This window comes from Oryctolagus cuniculus, chromosome 3, assembly GCF_051225735.1.
Source record: "Oryctolagus cuniculus isolate XC-2025 breed Fujian yellow rabbit chromosome 3, ASM5122573v1, whole genome shotgun sequence".
Classification (NCBI taxonomy): Eukaryota; Metazoa; Chordata; class Mammalia; order Lagomorpha; family Leporidae; genus Oryctolagus; species Oryctolagus cuniculus.
Window position 1 is genome coordinate 3,903,549 of NC_142869.1, and position 18,283 is coordinate 3,921,831.

The 18,283-nt window shown below is 65.6% G+C and overlaps 1 protein-coding gene across 1 annotated transcript; it reads left to right on the top strand.

The window, feature by feature from the left end:
* The first annotated feature begins 9,392 nt into the window (after positions 1 to 9,392).
* On the top strand, positions 9,393 to 12,479 carry GBX2 (gastrulation brain homeobox 2). Its single transcript, XM_002723237.6, has 2 exons — positions 9,393 to 10,478; positions 11,359 to 12,479. Exons 1-2 carry the CDS (start codon positions 9,968 to 9,970, stop codon positions 11,880 to 11,882), a joined length of 1,035 nt encoding a protein of 344 aa, XP_002723283.1. The 5' UTR covers positions 9,393 to 9,967; the 3' UTR covers positions 11,883 to 12,479.
* The last annotated feature ends 5,804 nt before the right edge of the window (positions 12,480 to 18,283 follow it).

The following is an 18,283-nucleotide window of genomic DNA, read 5'->3' on the forward strand; positions in this document are numbered from 1 at the left end:
CACTCGAGATGCGCGGACGCGGGGGTCGGGAGGGGGCGGCGAACGCGGAGCTGGCCCCCCACGGCGATCGCTGTGAGGCTAAGGAGCCCCCCGCCCCCACCCCGACCGCCCCGCCGGGCTGGGTTCTCCGGGGTCCGTCGGGGCCGCGGGGAGACAAAGGCCCGGCAGCGCGAAGCTCCGGGGGGCGTTTGGGGCGGGGGCGGCGGCGGAGCGATCCCAATCAGAAACGCGCACCCGAGTCCTTAATGAACTTGATTGCGCGAACATTTATAATCCCCCGGGGCCCTAAATGAAATCAGATACAATCAGAAGATGCGGGGACGCGCGGGCGCGGGACGGGGCGACGCGGCCCGGCGTTGGTGTCGAGAATGATGGATCGCGCGGGGATGGCAAATATACTATTTGTCTAATGGCTCGGCAATTAAACTCCCCTGTAAATGACCCATGCCTCATTTCATCCTAATCTATGGAATTTTGATTGAATTCGTCAGCTCTAATTGAAAAATACTGCGCTTTAATGTCTGCATCGCCGTCTCAGGACCGTGGTGGCTTTAATGAGACGCTGCCCCTCTGACCCGGGAATATTCCAGACTTTTATTCGGAATTTAACGCCAGAAGACGGCTCGGCAGAGCCCCTCCCCTACCCCGGTCCCCTCGCCGTGCGCACGTCCGTCCGGCTCCGGACACCCAGTAACGGCCGCGCGCGCCCCCCCCCCGGGGACCCGCCCAAAGGCGCTGCCCCGGGGGCCGCCTCCCGCCAAACCCAAGCGCCCTGCCTGGAGGAGGCGCCCCCGCACGCCCCTGGCGGGCTTCCGGTGCAAAACGGAGGCGAAGCCACCCTGAGAAATGAGCTCTGGGCTGACGCGTAGCTGCTGGTGGAAACATTTTGAGTCAAGCAAACGAGATTTTTGGGCCGCGTTAAAACTGGGGTGTTTGCTCCCTTTCAAAAAGAAAAAAATGGCCGAGGAGAGGAGCGCGGTAAAGCGCGCGTGGAAACCAAGCCCCGGCTGCTCAGAGACGCGAATTCCAGGGGTGCGCCGGCGGGGACCCCCCCCCCCCGGAGGACCTCGACGGGGCGGCCCGGCCCACGGGGGCGCGCTGCGGCCAGGCTCCGGGAGGCGACAGCCGAGCACGGGGAAGGAAGGCGTCGGGTCAGCTCTGGCGCCCCGGCCGGCGCTCAGGACCCGCCCCTGGCCTCGCGCACCGCCGCCTTCCGAGGCGTTGAAACCCCCGGAGGTCCGACCCAATGCGGGGGCGGCCCGAGGCCAGACGGGCGGTTTGCCAAGAGGCTAGAACCGAACTCAGGTCCTCCGCCTCCCGGGAAGCCAGCGCCCCGCGCCCGTTCCGGGCCGTCCCCGGCGAGGCGCGCACGCCGCGGGGGCCGCTCCCGAGCCGGGGCCGCCTGTGCGCCTCGCTCTCGCTTCGTGCCGCGCGGCGACCCTGAGCCTGCCCGGCGGCGGCGCCCGGGGGCCGCTCCCTCCCCGCGGAGGCGTCGTGGGTGGCTGACATGGCAGGGCATCTGCTTTCCAACGGGGACGAGCGGAGCTCAGAGCCGCCCGGTGCTCTCGCGCGGAGCGCACCTGCTGGCGACCACGTTCGCCCGCGCCCACCGAGCGTGCTCCCGGGCGCCGGCTGCGGGCCAGGCACGCACCCTCTCTCTAGTCGGGCGCGCTGCGCTCATCATCCCGGTCTTAGGGACTCGGGCCGCTGGTGGGAGCTCTGGGACCCCCGCCCGTGACGCGGGCAGATAAGCAGAGGCCGCATGCGCTCGGCCGAGAGCGAGAAGGCCTCCGGGCTGTCCCCCGCCGGGACCCCTCGGGGTGAGTCGGATCCGGGTGCAGTTGTGGTGCCTGGCTCTCCCCACCCTAGTGACAGAGGCGTCTCTAGCGCCCTAGAAAGTTTAGAACGACGAGACGCCGTGCGCTTGGAGGCGAGACCGAGAGAGGCGCCTCAGCCCCTCGGATCCTGGGAAGGCCCGCGACCCCCGGAGCTCGGGAACCGCCGAACCCAACCCGGCCCCAAGACCGATGCCATCTCCAATGTGGCCCACAGGGGGCGCTCTGCACACCCGGCCGTGCTTCTCTGGCTCCAGGGTTCACCCGTGGCACAGCCTTGCATCCACTCGCGACAGTCTGCAATACACTTTTGAATTCTGGGTACAGATCAGAGCTACCCTTTGGTGGATGGTTAAAATAAAGATACGCGGTGCACAATTTTGTGCAACCCATTACTCTTCTCATTGCTGTATAGAGAATAAGGTACAAAATAGTGGATGAACTGAAGTGGGGTGGGTTTTGGTTGGTGGTGTTTTTTTCCCGTTAGGACGAAGCTGAACTTTGAGAAATGTCTCCTCTCATATGGTCTCTGGGGTGTTCTTTCTCTGCTTGTGGTTTAAGTGGCTTTGCAAGCAACTGAAGACAGAGGCAGGGTAGGGGGCACCATGGTAACCACGAGATAGACAGACTTAGGGACATGCCAGGAGCAAGCAGATTTTTGAAACTCAGCTTCCAAAAACAAGGGGAGGGGGAGGCCCTGGTGGGGCCCCTAGGGGAGGGGAAAGTCCCTTGATTCAGGGAGTGAATCCTGTTCAGGCACATGATTGCCAGTTGCCCTCTCTTTCTGAGCCACCTGGCCAACTTCCGCTGTGCCCCTGCACATCAGGGCCCAGCGCAGGGGGTTTGCCCAGGTGAGGACAAGCCACTGCTGCTGCTCTGGGCTCATTTCCCAGAAGGCATCAGTTTTCCTCCAGCCTCACCGCTGCCTTGCTACCGATGTCACTGCCATCCATGGGGCAGCCATGTGACACCCACAGGAGCCCCAGAGCCAGCCTCAGCCCCCGGCCTTCTGGGGGATCAGTGGCTCTGGGCCCTGCATTAGCAATTGCTTGCACACTGTAGGACCTGGAGTGGCACCGGGTCCTTGTAAAGGACTTCCTCCCGGGGGGAGGGGTTTCAGATTCAGTGTGCAGAACCAATACTGGACAGCAAATGATGAAGACCTTTTCTTTAGTTCTGTGTTCACCGTGAAGAGAAGACAAAAAAAGCCACTCTCCACACAGGTGCACGGTGCACCCCCGTGGAACACCTGCTCCACGCAGAAAGTGTGGGCTTCCGGCAGAGCCCAAAAGGGTTCTGAGGCCCCCAGGTCCTTGCCCGTCTCTCCTCCTCCCCAGGTCCTGTGGGCTCTGCTTCCGCTCCAGCACACGGGGCACTAGCTGAAGGCACTGGGGGCTCTGGGCTTGTTGTCTGACCAACCCCTGATTCTGGCTCCTTCTTTTCCTAAGTCTGGGGGGCCCCCGGGGCACACCCACAGGGCAGCCACCACGGCAGTGCCATGCCAGCTGAGTCCTCCATGTGTTCAGAGGACAAATGCAGGAGACACCTTCTGCTTGCAAGGCCCAGGAGGTCAGCATCCCTGTCACTTCTGCGGCCACCACGGAGCACTTCCAGGTTGGCACCAAGGCGGCCCAGCCTTGCATGCTCCTCTCCACCCTGCCCGGCGGCAGGGCAGCAGGCGGGGATGAGGACTCGCCTGTGGGAGGGAGAGGGAGGAGGTCCTGGCCTGTGCTGCACCCCTCAAGCCCCTCCACGGCGGGGGGGGGGGGCGGGCTCAGCCCCCTGTGAGGCCGTGACCTCCGGCCCACCCTGCAATCCCGGGGCAGGTGGAGCTGACTTCCATGGCCAGAGCTGCCCACTGCCCTCCTGCTTGCCTTTGGTTCAACAAGGCCCAGGGTGGGCTCTGCCCGCTGGGGTCCAGAGAAGCCCCCTCCCTTTCTGCTCCCCTAAGCTGGCTCTTCTTTTTTGAAAGGGCCCTGTCCTGTTTACTTGGAGGAGTGGGGCTTGGCTTCTGTTATTGCTGATGAAGAGAATGGACGCACACACCCAGCAGCGGACAGAGCTGCCCATCCGGACAGCCTGGACAGCCGGACCGGGTAGACCCACCCTTGATTTCCCAGAGACTGCTCCTGAGTTAATTTCTCTATGCTGTTTTCCCTGGGAGTCCCAGCTGGTGCTCTCCCAATCCGGTCATTCAGCCACCACCTCTCCCCTACTCACACCCGGTGTCCTGCCCCTGTCTTGTAAACTCCTACCTGGGTTACTTTAGCTCATGAGGAGAGGGACCAGTAAGCAGAAAGCAGGGTGGCGGGCTGCATGGGGGTGGCTGCTGACTTGTTTCTTCCAGCGAGGTTTCCAAGGGGTTAAACGATGTGCTCCAGGTCCAGCATGTCGGCACCACTGAAACTCCCCAGTAGGAGGTGGGGGCAGAGGGCGGGGTTGGGGCAGCTGGGGAACTGGTTGGAGGGGGTGGCGTCCAGGGTCCCCAGAGGCTCCAGCCACCCGAGCAGCCGCGCCTGGGTCCCTGGCCAGCCTCTCCCCCAATACCAGGGATCTCGCGAGGAGGGTTGGGAATTCCTCGGGCGCACAGCTGCGCCCTGGAGGCCGGCCGTTGGCCTGGCGCGTCCCCCGCCTGCTGCAAGCATAGGGCATTGGCTGTATCCACAGCCCCCATCACTAGGTGCCGGCAGCCTTCCAGGAAAGGTGGGCAGGAGGATGCGCCCGCGCAGGGGCAGACCCGTGTTCCCCAAGGGGGCTGCCCGTGCGGGGGTCCCCAAGGCCCCTAGCCCAGGCATGTGCATCTCCCTCACCCCTCCGTGCCCTCTGCGGGCCTCGCAGGCCTCGTTGGCGTGGCCCCGGGATTAGCATCTCTGTTAAGTCCCGCAAACAATGCCTGCTGTGCGGGGTGGGGGATGAAAGCCGGGCGCCGGGTGGTGGGGTGCATTTGAAGTCCCCGAAAGGTGAGGCCGCGGGAATCCGAGGGAGCAAACTGAGCCAGGCGAGAGGCGCTCTCCCTGCGGCCTGAGCCTCCCTCCGCAGTGCCCCGGGGCCTGGGGTTTCCGGACTACACGGCCTGCGGGACCCCCGTGCGTGAAGGAAGTGGACGTCAGTCGCGCGGACCCCGCGCCACCCCCGGCCGGTGCCTTCGGTGTCCTTCGTCGCTCCAGTCCGAGCCTCCGCCCTGATCGCCTTGAGGCGGGACTCCTAGCCCAGCCTCTGTAGAGTGCTCCCACTGGGCGTGCAGGGTGGGCGGTCCTGCGCCCCGGACCCCGCGGACAGGCCCCCTTGCTCGGCTGGGCACTGTTGGGGAGACGCGCGGTGAGCGCCGGCGCGCGGCTTCCAGGGGGAAGGCGCTGGACAATATGTTACCCGCGGTGGTCATGAACTCCCAGTCCGACCGTAGACGCTGCTCCGAAAAGGAGCTAGGACGCCCATCTGTGCCCCACGGGAGAGCCCGGCCCGGCGCCCAGCGCGTGGGGAGAACCCCGGCTCCGAGCGCGCTCTTGGGGCGCGCCGTCCGCGCCCGCCATCTCGGCGGCTCCCGGGGTGCGCAGGAGCCCACGCCACGCGCTGTCCCCGTGTCCCACGAGGGTCTGTCTCGAGGGCCACGCGGCTATGGCTCCAGGGCGCCTCCGAGCTGGCGTGGGGAAGGCGACGCAGGTGTGAGGGGTCGCGTTTCCTGGCCTCAGGCCGGCGGCAAACACGTTCCAACTCCCCGGAGGAAATGCAAAAGAAAAAGAAAAAGAGAAAGGAAAAGGCCCCTCCCCTTCACGTTTCGAGTTTGAGGTTTTGTTTCTACCACTTGGAGGGTGGGGACAAAAAAGCAAACTTTCTCCATAAGAATGTGGCTGTGCCGGCAGCCCTGCCAAGTGCGGCGTCTTCGGGCGCTTTAGAATAACCCCCTGTGCCGCTTTCTGCATGGCCAAGGAGCAGAATAATGAGACCAAGGACTTTTATTTTATCCACCACTTGATCTTTGCTTGGGAAACTCTATTAATTGAATGGGTTTGCCTTTTTCGCCCGGCCCCTTTATCATTATTTATGGGCTTTAAATTGTTTAAAGTTCCCTTGACGTTCAATTTACAAGTTTGGGGACTTTTTTTGTTCTGCCTTTTGTCCTGGAGAAAGACATCGTGTTGGAGGTGCTTTGACAGGCCAAACATGAGAGGCTGGGAATGAAAGGGAAGCGGCCGAGATCCCTTTTAATTCCGTCCTGTTGGTGAATGGCTCTTTTACATAATTGCAGGAGCTATTTCAAAGCCGGCCAAGGGCTGGCTTCACTTAGAGCCACATGGAGTCTATTTTGAGCTTTCAGATTTAAAAAAAAAAAAAAAAAAACTGAATAAAACAGTTTAAAAAGATGAGGCTTCAATGCTTTCTGCTACTTGCAAATTGGTGTGTCTGATGGGGAATTTTACACAAGCACCCCTTTGTGAGTGCGTCTTGGGCCAGGGAGGGACTGCTCCGGGTTAGCTGGGTGTGAATCCCAATTGCCCGTCCATAAATAAACCCATCCCGAGTTATCTCCCAACTCCTGCCAGGGGCGAGAGCCGCCACAGTGACCCAGTGGTCAGGCCCTCCAAATCCCTATAAATAAAACAACCCGGTTGCCGGAGAAACCAACCAGCCGCCTGCGCCCCGGCCCGCGAAGCCAGCGGTTTCCCCGCGTCCACCGAGATTGGGGCACCCAGGCCGCCCCCTCGCCACGACCACCAGCCGCCTCCACCCTGGCGGGCCACATCCAAGTGCGCACGGTCCTCTGCGCCTGCTCGCGAGGTCCCGGCTCAGCAGGCCCACGCGAGTTCGCTGTGTGAATATTCACTCACTCGTGTGCGTTCTGTTGTGCACGCTCGGCCTCCACACACCCGCACATGAACGCCGATGCGTGGGGCCCGCGGAATCGCCGTCCCTGTGGCTGAACGTCTAAGCTACGATTCCCGTGGCTTGGCGCCATCCGGTCACTTACTGGTCACCCCCGGAGTCCAGCGCCTAGGGGCTGACTGTCGCCCTCCTGAAGGGACGCTTCCCGGGAAAGGAGAGTTGGCTGGAACCGGGGGCCGGGTCTCGTTCCGTGCGCCCTTCCCCTTCCGCGGCTGGAGAGGGGCGGGGCTCTGAAAGGGAACTTGCGGGGATCCGGCCCGTGGGTTTTCCCGCGCAGGACCCTGCATCCGGAGTCAGCTGGCCGCAGAGCAGGTGTGAATTCAGGAATGCCTGAGCGGTGCACCTGTCGCTCGCTACCCATCAGTCTCCTTGGAGGGCCGAGGAAAAACCGTAGACTCTGGTTCTCGGCGGCGCCCACGCCTTGCGGGTCTGGAGACCCACGCGGAAACCTGAGGATCCTTTGAGGACGCGGGCAGTGGTTTCCTAAGCACTTAGGCGTTGGGTGAGAAAATATGACAGCATTGCATTCGGGGAGGGGAGGAGGAAAAAGCACACTAGTAAATAAGATTCGCACTGATGAGAATTATCTGAGCTCACTAATAAAAGATGAGCGCCATAACCCCCGCAGTCAATACTTGTCCGCCGCAATTTACGCGTCTTCAAATTATCTCAAGTGTGGCAGCAATTCCGGGACCCACACCTTCCTGCTGCTGAACTTGAAACCTGGAGTTACCACCAAAGGCATCCAGTGAATCCCTGAACCGGGATTCTGCCGGTGAACCAGCAGGGCGGGGGGGGGGGGGGGGGAGGCAGGCAGGGGAGCCGGGACCCCCAGGGAGGAGGGCCGAGCGCTGTCTCCCAGCATTGGAAACACAGGGAAAGGCCCGGAGACTGCTTATGCGCGCATCCCATAAGCAGAGCGAGTGTTGCTTGCGCCAGGAACCCAGCCTTTTTTGCCCTGGGCTTCGGTATACACACACACATATATATACTATATTTTTTCTCTCTTTCTTTCTCTTTTCCCCTTCTTGTGTGAGCGGAGAACGAGGGCTTGGAGCTCCGAGGCCCCGCGGACGCCTCCCGCCGCGGGGATGCCGGCGGAGATTCAGGGCCCCCCGCACCACCTGAGCCACCCCGGGGTCTGGGCGTGAAGTCGGTGCAGGCAGCGCAGGCCGCGTCCTAATGAATTCCTTTCAAGCCGCCTGCTGCCGAGCCATCTATTACTGCGGCCGGGAGTGGGGAAACGCGCTCCACACGTCTTTGTCCCGGGGACGGTGGGGTGGGGAGGGGGCGACGGCGAGGAGGAGGAGGGCGGCTGGCGGCGAGGCCGGCGAGCTCGCTCGGAGCCCCCCGCCCCTCCCCACCAGGGCCCGCTGGAGGGGTAGGGGGTCTCTGGGCAGACCCCAGGCGGAGGAGGCGACCGGCGATTAAGACGTCCCCCCCCCGTGGAGGGGGGGTCTCGGGGTTACAGGGAGAGATAGAGAAAGCAGGAGACAGAGCTTCGAAGAATCAGATCGATAAATTCATAAACATCGATTTGTCTTTATCTCCCAATTAAACGTGCTTGTAGGTGATCCGCACGCCCGGCATGGCCCAGCTCCCCCGCCGCTGGCTCCTTGGCCCGAGATGACTTTCCACGGCCCACGGAGCAATGCCCCCTCTCGTCTTCGCCGTGACGCGGTTCGGCAAGGACACGGAGACCCGGGACCTGGAGGCGGAGGCCCTGGCAGCTCTTGGAAGCCCCGCGCGCGCCGGCGCGCTTGGCACGGTCTGTCCTTGCCACGAAACGGCTCTGTTTCCAAAGGGACCCGAGGGCTGGAAGTTTTTGTTTTACCGTGGTGGGGGGGTGGGGGGCGGGAGCAGGGCTTTCCCCCCTCCCCCCCACCCCTTCTCCCCTAGGCCGGCATCTTTACCGGGGTCGAGCGCGGGGGAGGTATCCCGAAGGAGGCGTCCGTCCCGCAGCCGGCCAAGGAAGCCGCGCGCCCTCGCGTCCCGGCGCTGGAGCCCGAGCGGCGGCGGCGCCAGGGCGAGCGCTCCCTCCGCGCCCAACGTGCTTAATTAGCGCCTATTTACAAAACGCAGCTTTTATTTGAGCAAACATCATAAAGCTTTCATCAGGATAATCTCACGTTATACAGGCTGGAGGCGCAGCGACTCCCCCTTCCTGCCCGGGAAGGGAGCGGATAAAGGACTCGCTTTATTATCATAATTGTCGTGGCTGTTATTTCGGTGCGCGCTGGCAAAGTGTGCAAATAGGTGCGATGATTAAGAATGTGAAAAATGAGAGGAGGGACCGCTCACGCGAGGGCCCAGCTCGGGACGCGGGAGCCAGCGGCCACCGCTCCCCGCCCGGAGCGCCCGCCAGGCTCCCCGCCGCCAACAGGATCTGCCGGATCCGGGCCGGCAAGGGGCTGGGGGCGGACCTGGCGGGTCACGACCCTGCCCCCAACTCCAGGACCTTCCCCACCCCGCGCCGGGACCCCCAGCGCAGCGGCAGAGCCCAGCGCCAGGGCTGGCCTCAGGCATGAGGTGGCCACGGCCCCCGGGCCGCCCGCGGCGACTTTCGAGGAGGCTAGGCGAGGCTGTAGGGCCCCAGGGCTGCAGCCTTGGAGGTACCAGCGGCCCCCGCCAAGTTTGCTCGGCGCGGCCCGGGAGCCCGAGCCCCCGCTCTCCGACGGTGGCGCCCGCATCCCGCTCGCGGCGGGCCGGGTGGAGGGGGCGGAGCCTCCGGGCGGAGTCCCGCCTCCTCCCGGCGCAGCCAATCAGCGGCGGCGCACGGCCCCACGTGCAGCGAGCCCGGCGGGGCAGGAGGCAAAACGTGAATGAGAAAGAGGAGCGCGATTTAAAGGCGCTGGCGGCGCCCGCCCGAGACGAGTGCGCCGGCTTCGCGCGCTCCCCAGCGGCCCGCGGGCGGCGGTGGACGGCGGGACGGACGCACGGCCGGCAGCGAGTCGGGGCCGAGGGTCGCGGACGCGACGCGCGCGGGCTTGGACGAGCCAGCAGCCGGCGGCGGTTCCGGCGAGCGCGCGAGGCCCGCGCGCCCTCTCCACCCCGGGGCGCACGGCCTCTCCCGGCGCACCGCCCGCGCCCGCCGGGCATGCCGCGGGCCCAGGACTGAGGGCGCGGCCGCGTCTGCTCTGCGGGCCCCGCTCGGCCCCGGCCCGGCGCTCCCGGCGTCCGGCGGGCTTCCCGGCGGCGGCGGCGCGGCGCGGGCACTTGGCACCTCTCGCCGGCCTCTCCCGAGCGCGTCTATGAGCGCAGCGTTCCCGTCGCCGTCTCTGATGATGATGCAGCGCCCGCTGGGGAGTAGCACGGCCTTCAGCATAGACTCGCTGATCGGCAGCCCGCCGCAGCCCAGCCCCGGCCATTTCGTCTACACCGGCTACCCCATGTTCATGCCTTACCGGCCGGTGGTGCTACCGCCGCCGCCGCCGCCGCCCGCGCTGCCCCAGGCCGCGCTGCCGCCCGCGCACCCCCACCACCAGATCCCCAGCCTGCCCACCGGCTTCTGCTCCAGCCTGGCGCAGGGCATGGCGCTCACCTCCACGCTCATGGCCACGCTGCCCGGCGGCTTCTCCGCGGCCCCGCAGCACCAGGAGGCGGCGGCCGCCCGCAAGTTCGCGCCGCAGCCGCTGCCGGGCGGCGGCAACTTCGACAAAGCGGAGGCGCTGCAAGCCGACGCCGAGGACGGCAAAGGCTTCCTGTCCAAGGAGGGGTCGCTGCTCGCCTTCTCCGCCGCCGAGGCGGTGCAGGCGTCGCTCGGTGAGTCGGCGGCGCGCGCAGCCGGGGCGGGGGCGGGCGGGCGCGAGGTTCCCGCGGGGGTCCGGGGGGCGAGGCCGCGCCCCCCTGCCGGAGGAGCGGGAGGAGCCCGCTGGGTCGCGCTGCGCCGCACGGCCTCCGGCGGGCATCTAGAAACACACCGAAAGGGGGGTCTCTTGAGGGGCGTTCGGCGCCCCCAGCCAGCGGCTGCGCGGGGCGCCACATGTCTGCAGGGGCGCGTGCGGAGGAACCCGCCGCCCGGCTCCACCGGACGCAGCCTTCAGGGGAGTCTGGGCAGCTGCTCTTCACAGTGGTGCGGGTGCCCAGGAGCGCCCGGCCTCGCTGAACCCTTCCCTGGGCGTGTGTGCCGGGGGTGCCCGGTGGGAACTTCCCCCAAGGCTGCGGGAACACCTCTTCGGCCAGCACCACCTGTCTCGCGGTCTGGCACCTGCACGTCCCCGCGTCCCCGCCGTGGCTGCGATGGAATTCACCTTCGGGGAATTTTTCCTTCGTGGGCCCGGGGAAGAGCCGCCGGCTGGGTCAGGAACTTCCCCTCTGTCCCCAGCCCGCCGCCGCCGGGGGACAAAGGGGACGCGCGCCCTTGGGCCTCCCGCCTCCCACTGCTCCCTCGGTGGCCAGCGCAAGCAGGGTGCGCGGATGGCATGGCGGGCCCTTGAGCAATGGCCCCGCGGCCTGTGCGGTCCCCTGCGCTCCTGTGGGCTTTCTCAGGCTCTCCTGCCCACCCCCACCCCCACCCCCACCCAAGGCCGAGGAATCCCCGCGGGATAACGTCCAGGACTGGCGACCCGCGGCCGGAGGCGCGCAGGGGAGAGGAAGGCCGGAGTGCGGGCGGTCATAAAAGGCCGTTTGGTTTTGCTTTCAGTCGGGGCTGTCCGAGGACAAGGGAAAGACGAGCCAAAGGTGGAAGACGACCCGAAGGGCAAGGAGGAGAGCTTCTCACTGGAGAGCGATGTGGACTACAGCTCGGATGACAATCTGACCGGCCAGGCGGCCCACAAGGAGGAGGACGCGGGCCACGCGCTGGAGGAGCCCCCGGCGAGCGGCGGCGCGGCGGGCGGCACCACGTCCACCGGCAAGAACCGGCGGCGGCGGACTGCCTTCACCAGCGAGCAGCTGCTGGAGCTGGAGAAGGAGTTTCACTGCAAGAAGTACCTGTCGCTGACGGAGCGCTCGCAGATCGCCCACGCCCTCAAACTCAGCGAGGTGCAGGTGAAGATCTGGTTCCAGAACCGCCGCGCCAAGTGGAAACGCGTGAAGGCGGGCAATGCCAACTCCAAGACCGGGGAGCCCTCGCGGAACCCCAAGATCGTCGTGCCCATCCCCGTCCACGTCAGCAGGTTCGCCATTCGGAGCCAGCACCAGCAGCTGGAGCAGGCCCGGCCCTGAGCGCCCTCCCCGCCGCCAGCCGCGGAGAGGCCCAGCGCCCGCAGCTCCTTGGTGGACTCCGCTGCGTTTGAAACAACACTGGGTGTCACAGCCCAGCACATTGAGAATATACCCACAAAACAGACCGCTTTTGGGGGGCTGAAGCCAGCCACGCCTGCAGATGCATTCAGTATTTATTGTAGGAGCCTACTTTGTACATAGCTCTCTAGAGAGACCGGATCTCGGCTGCAGTATTTTGGAAAGTCACACGGGACCAAATGACCAGGAATGGGCTCCGCTCTCGCTCCCGGAGAAAGCAAACAGCCCGCGAGTCGGCAGCCATGGCAGCCGCTTTTCCAAAGGTAAACACGAACGCAACGAACACCGGGTCACACTTATTTTTGTTTCTGTTCTGGAGTTTTAGTTGACGGAAGCAGACGCTGTGGCAGCCTGCAAGTTTGCTTTGCTTTGGCCTGGCTTCCTTTCCCATCTCCAGCCGTCTCCTGTGTTTAATTTATTTCAATGTAGCTTATTTTCCTTTAAGTTATGACATTTAAGCAATCTCGATCTTGTGAATAATAAAAAGGAGAGAGGAAAGCAAAAAACAAAAACAAAAAACAAAAACAAAACAATCAGACCAACCCCTGGGCCTCCGGAGTGTGTCCAGTGGGGGGGGGGGCACTGCCAGGGTGACCCCAGGCTGGCTGGTCTTGGGCCGAAAAGCACCTCGCCTGGGGTTAAGTTGGATGGGCAAGAGTCCCGGTGGGGTTAGGAATTTAAGAAAACTGAATTCTCAGAGATGCAACCCGCCCCCCTCCGGCGCCCCCATCCAAGGCCAGAAGGCTGCCCGGCCTCAGCCGGAGGAGCGGTGGCCAGTGCGGGCACCCGGGGAGCTCCGCACAAACTCCTGGGGCCCTAGATCGACCGCAGCCAGGCAGGAAGCGCACCTCTGCGCCCACAGCCCAGACCCGAAAAGCCGCGGCGTGGCTTCGCCCGCAGGGCACGGGCTGCGTCCATCAGGGTCCCGGCCTCGTCTTCCGGCAGCACCGCCGCAGAAACCCGGCCAGCAGAGCTGGGCTTTCCCGGCGATGGAGGTGGGCGGTGGGCGGTGAGCGCGGGCGGGGGCGGAGGGGGCGGGCCTCGACCACCGCCCCACCCCAAGGGCGCCGGGGTGGTCAGCGCCACAAAGACGCAAGGCGAGAGGCGTGCGGGCGACTGGGTGTCGCGGCGCAGGGCCCTGCGCGCCGGGCTCCTCCCTGCCCTAGTGAGGCGGCCGACGGGGCGCGGGAGGGACGTGCTGGGGCCCCAAGCCCACGCCTCCGGGACCCCTGGCCCCGCCCGCTGCTTTCCCAGATGCGAGCGGCCAGGCCCCGGGTGTCCCCGGGGCGTGGAGCGGGTGAGCGCGGGGCCGGATCGCTTGCACCCACCAAAGCCAGCCCCGCGAGGAGCCGGGGGCTTCGCCTGCTCAGCCTCCCGAATGGAGGCAGGGGAGGTGGGGGGCCGCGACGAAGGCCCCGCGCGTGGCCCTTACGCGCAGGGCTCGGCCCCGGAAGGGGAAACGATGGCCGTGGGCCAGGGCTAGCAGTGACATAACTTGTCCCCTCCTCGCGGCCGGCGGACCTGGGTCCCGAGGCCGCGGCCCGAACTTCAGGGGCAGCGCGAAGGCCGGGAGTGACCGTGGCCAGGGGCGGGAAACGGCCAGGCTGGGTTTTGAGCGCAACAAACCGGAGGCGGCGGCTGCTCTGGGGACGTCCGCGGCGGCTTCCGCGGCCGGGAGGGGTGGGGGAAGTGGCTGCACGCAGGTCGCGCCGGGCCCCGAGCCCCTTGGATACCGACCCCCGGCGCGCGCCAGGATGGGCACACGCCGCCTGCCCGGGGCACGTCCCCACTGGCCACACGCGGTGGCCGCGGCATTCGAGGGCCGCGGGGGACGCCGATCGCCCGCCCTCAACACTCACACGGGGCCGCTGTGCCCTCGGGCGGACCTGTGGTTGGTGGCCCAGAGTCCGGCGGTGGGGCCAGGGGAGCTGCGGCCTCCCTACGCGCTCCGCGTCTCGGGGAGGGACCCTGCGCAACGGGGGTCCCAAACGCCCCTCCGCCACAACAGGAGCAGCATTCCTCCGCCTTCTCCGGAGCCCCCGGCAAGGATGGGGGGCACACCCGAGGGAAAGCCGAGCTCCCCGGGGAAGGAGAGGCGGCTTGCGCGGGCAGCCCCAGGCCCGGGCTCCCCGGCCCTCCCCAGCCGCCTGGCCCTCGCCCCCAGGGAGCGCCCAGAGCCCCGCAGACACTGCGGCCCCGCCGGCCCTCGCAGTCCCTGGGCGCCCGGGCGCCCCGTGGCGAAGGCCGAGGCCCAGGAGACAGGCAGGGGAGGAAGATAAACAAGCGGCGTTTGATGGCCGCTGTCATCATGGCCATCATCACCGCTTTCATTTGGCTGCCTAATGAGTCACATCACAGGCAGAGAGAAAAATTGTCAATCGCCCGGGCCCTAATGAATTTTTTTGCAAATTGTAATCAAGCCAGGCCGTCTCAGCTGGCTGATTAATGAGACCCACGAGGCTCGGCCAGCACCTCAGCTTTTTATCCCATCCCGTCCTCCCTGCACTAAATTAACAGCAACTTGTCTGAGCTTCAAATTAACTCCCAATGATTAATTCTGATGGGGGGGTCCTGAGGAATAGCTTGTTCTAATAGGCTGTGGCCCGAGATGCTGCTGGAAATTAATACACTTCCCCTCTGGCTGCCGGCTTTAATCCAAGGCTGGGTTTTGACATCACTATATTTGTTGTAACAATAAATCCCACTTACATCTGCAGATCAAATAATTACGGCTCAAGAGCACCATGGACCTGTGCCCCTGGCGGTGCCACCGGGACGCTTGGGGGCTGCCAGAGCCCTGCCTCGGCTGCCCAGGCGGAGGAACAAGGTCGGGGGCTCGGGGCAGTCGCCAGACCCCGCGACCCCCCCTGCCGTGGCTCCCCCCCCCCGGGAGCCGGGTGCCCCCCACCCCTTTGGAGACGGAGGGAACTTGGAAAACCCGAAGCCGTGACTCCGCCGTCTCCGGGCAGGGAGTCTGAGTTGGTCCCCGGTCGGAGCAGCCTCCTCTTCCAGCTCCTGACGGGGGGCGAGAGGACCCCCAGAGTGGCCTGGGCCGCCTGTGCTGGGGCCTTCCCCAACCCTAGCCTCCGTGGGACTCCGGGGCGGTGCCGGCCCTGCCGCCAGCGTCCGCTCCACCATCCCTGGGCGGGTGCTTGTTTACAGGGTTCCCTTCAGCTGCACGGGTGGAAGGTGAGGCCCTTCCAGACCCTACGGGGCCTGCATTTGCCCCCACAGAGCCATCCTGACTGCGAGGGTGCCTGCCCACTGGGCCTCCAGCCCTCGGATCCTGGCACAAGTGTCCGCATGGCAGAATGCCCCTCTCAGGGGGTCAGCGCCCCACTGGCTCCTCTCTGTTTGCTTGGGCTTAATTGGCTTAATCATTTCAGCCCGGTCTGGTGAACCCTTCACAGAGCCTCCCCCAAGGCTGTTCCTCCAGCCCGGGCCTGTCCCCAGCAGGGCTCAGCCCTGGCTGCCCAGAAAGCAGGAGAGAGATGCTGGCTTCGCCACTTCCAGGAGGGTGACTATCCCAGTTTTGTTGCTGGGCTGTCACCACTGGGTAGGGTGGTCCAATGGGCAGCGCTGGCAGCAGCATTGGCCTCCATGGCCGCCCTGTCCTCCTGCCTGCCTGCCTGCCTGCCTGGGGCTTCCACCATCCGGTGCACCACTGCCTATTCCTGTCCCTGGAGACCTGCTCGAGGGCACAGCCAGAGCAGGTGGCCTGCTCCCACCTCCACCCCCCCAAGCTGGGGCACAGGTTCGGGGGTAGCGGAGCTCTGGTATGGGGGGGTAGCCTCAGCCCAGGGTCTATAGGGATGGCCTGGACTAAAGGAAGCAGCATCAATCTTCATTTTGGGCCCTTATGGTATAAACAGGAGAAATATGATCCTGGTAAGCGAACATGAATGCAAATCGCACCGTCGGAGTAATAAAGCACCCGAAACCCCGGCACACAAAAGCAACACCATATGTATGAAGACAACCTGCATAAATTATGAATTACATCATAAAAATTGATTGTCTATTTGCACCGCTGAGAAGTGGCAGACCTGAACCGGCTGCTGCCCTCCCGGGTTCGGGGACTGGTCCAGCAGCGCCTTCTCAACCAGGACCTGGGCCCGGGTCTAGGGCAGCGCAGCGGAGCCGCCCCGTCGGCGCCGGGCCTGGGAGGCTCAGCGGACACGACGGGCCCCGCACGCGAGCAGGCGGGGCTGAGGGCGGTGGGGGCAGGCCCGCAGCGTGGACACCGCCAGCGTACTCCAGCTCGGACCCAAGGCCCGGCGAGCAGTGGTGGGAGCGAGCGCGCAGTCCTTGCGCGCGTCCCAGCGCGTGTGGCCCTGGGTTCCCCTCTCCCGCCAACCCCGCTTTGCGGGGTTTCTCCGCGTCCCTGGAGAGCCATGGGTCCCACCCCGTGGGGGGAGCCCGAAATGCGGTCTGGAGGCGCCCAGCGTAACCGAGCGGCCCCTGCTCTCCAGTCGGCTCTCTGGACCTCCTGGCAGGGCGACCCCATCCCCGACGGAAGTCCTTCTCTTCCCGGGTCCCGCCCCTGCGAGCTGCCCTCATTCAGTCCCCATTGCGCACGGGGCCCGGCTCCGCACTCGGTCCACCTTCCACGGCGCGGACCCCTCCCTTTCCGGTCTCGGGGTGACCTGGGCTGTGCAGGTCGTCCCTCTCCCCGCGGTGGGGGGGGGGTCTTTGAGCTCTCCCTGGATGGGAATGGCCTCTGGGGTGCTCCCGGTCCCTCCATCCCCTGCCTGGAACCGGCGCACGAAGCTGCGGGGCTCGCTGGAAACCCCGACCCGGCCGCGCCACCGCCAGGAGCCACAGGCGCTGCCCGAGCCGTCGTGCGCCCCGCGGGCCAAGCGGGACAGAGGTGGAGGCCGTCAGGGGCGCGGCGGCCCAGCCCGCCCGACCTCGCTCCGGGCCTGAGCCCCAAACTGAGGGCCCCGCCGCGAGGGCGCGCCCAGGCCCGAGGGCGCCCGGGGCAGGCCCGGGACGCGGGGTTGCGCCGAGCGCCCACCCCCAAGGCCTTCACTTCTGCCCTTCCCGCCACTGGAGCCCCCGCGGCCTTTGTGGTGCCGCTTGCTCTGGTGTGGCCGCGCGTCCTCTTAAAGAGCCCGGCCGCCCGAGTGACAATGGCTGAGATGGGATTACACCGACCTGATCCTATTAAGCCCGCCCGCCGGCAGGCAGGCCCCCGGGGCTGCGGGCCCCTCCTTGTCCCCTCTCTGCCTGCCCCCGACCCCACTTCCGCGGAGGCACCTGGCCCAGAGAGGGACCGGCGCTGAGCTGAGCGCCATGGGGGTCTCCAAGTGGCCGCTTGACCCCAGGAAGGGAACTCTGAATAACAAAAGCCCGGCTCGGGAAGGGAAGGGGGAGGGGCAGCCCCATCCCGCTGCCCGCCAGCAGATGTGGGTGCCGTCCGGGTCGTCGGAACCCAGCAGGCTGGTTCAGCCCACAGCTTCCCACGCACCTGTGCACCCCGCAACTGGGTGATCATGGCCCCTAGACACGGAAAAGGGCGGCCCTGTACCCAGCACTTCAGCCCACGGGGGTCTCACAGCAGCAGGGGAGCCAAGCCTGAGGCTTCCCTGCTGCACCTGTGGCTGTGAGAAGGGGCGGGGCTTTGGGCAGGGTCCGCCTGGTGGCTGGACAGGCCTGGGCCCCTCCAAAGCCTGGCTCCCAGGGGTTGCACAGGCCTTGGCTCTTAGGCCAAGGCCCGGGCACCTAGTCCTACCCCAGGGTCAGGGGCCAGGAGCCAGAGCCCGAGACCCTGGGTGGCTGACACAGGTGGGGTGGGCAGGAGCACACTGAGATGCTTGCTCCTTGTTTCGCATGGTCTGTTCCTTCTCTTCCTGGCACAGCCTTCATCTTCCCTTCAAATGCGGCGAGGGCGCCCATCACTCGGCGTCCTCCCGCTTAGCTAAGCTCACTCAGACCCCACCAGCCTCTGAACGGTGGCTCCCCAAGACGTGGTGGTTCCGGGGGAGGCTGGAGACGGGGCGTGTGATAACGCAGACCCCATGAGTGCCTGCCCGAGCCTCAGTTTCCCCGTCAGCACACGTTGGGCTGGTGCTCCGCAGAGCTGGGCACACAGCCAGTGCCTGTCCACGCTGGCCACTGCCTTCTGTCTTGGGTCCCACGGCTGAACAGAAGCCAGGGCTCAGCGGCAGTTCCCGTGCAGGTCTTTGGTCTTGGGGTTTGCCGTGTGTGGACTTCCGGTTCTGCAGAGGGAGCCCGGCCACCTGCTCAGCCCAGGTCTGGCCACATCATTCAATGCTCTCCTCATGGAGGTGGTCCGAATCAGCACCCCCACCTCCCCGCAT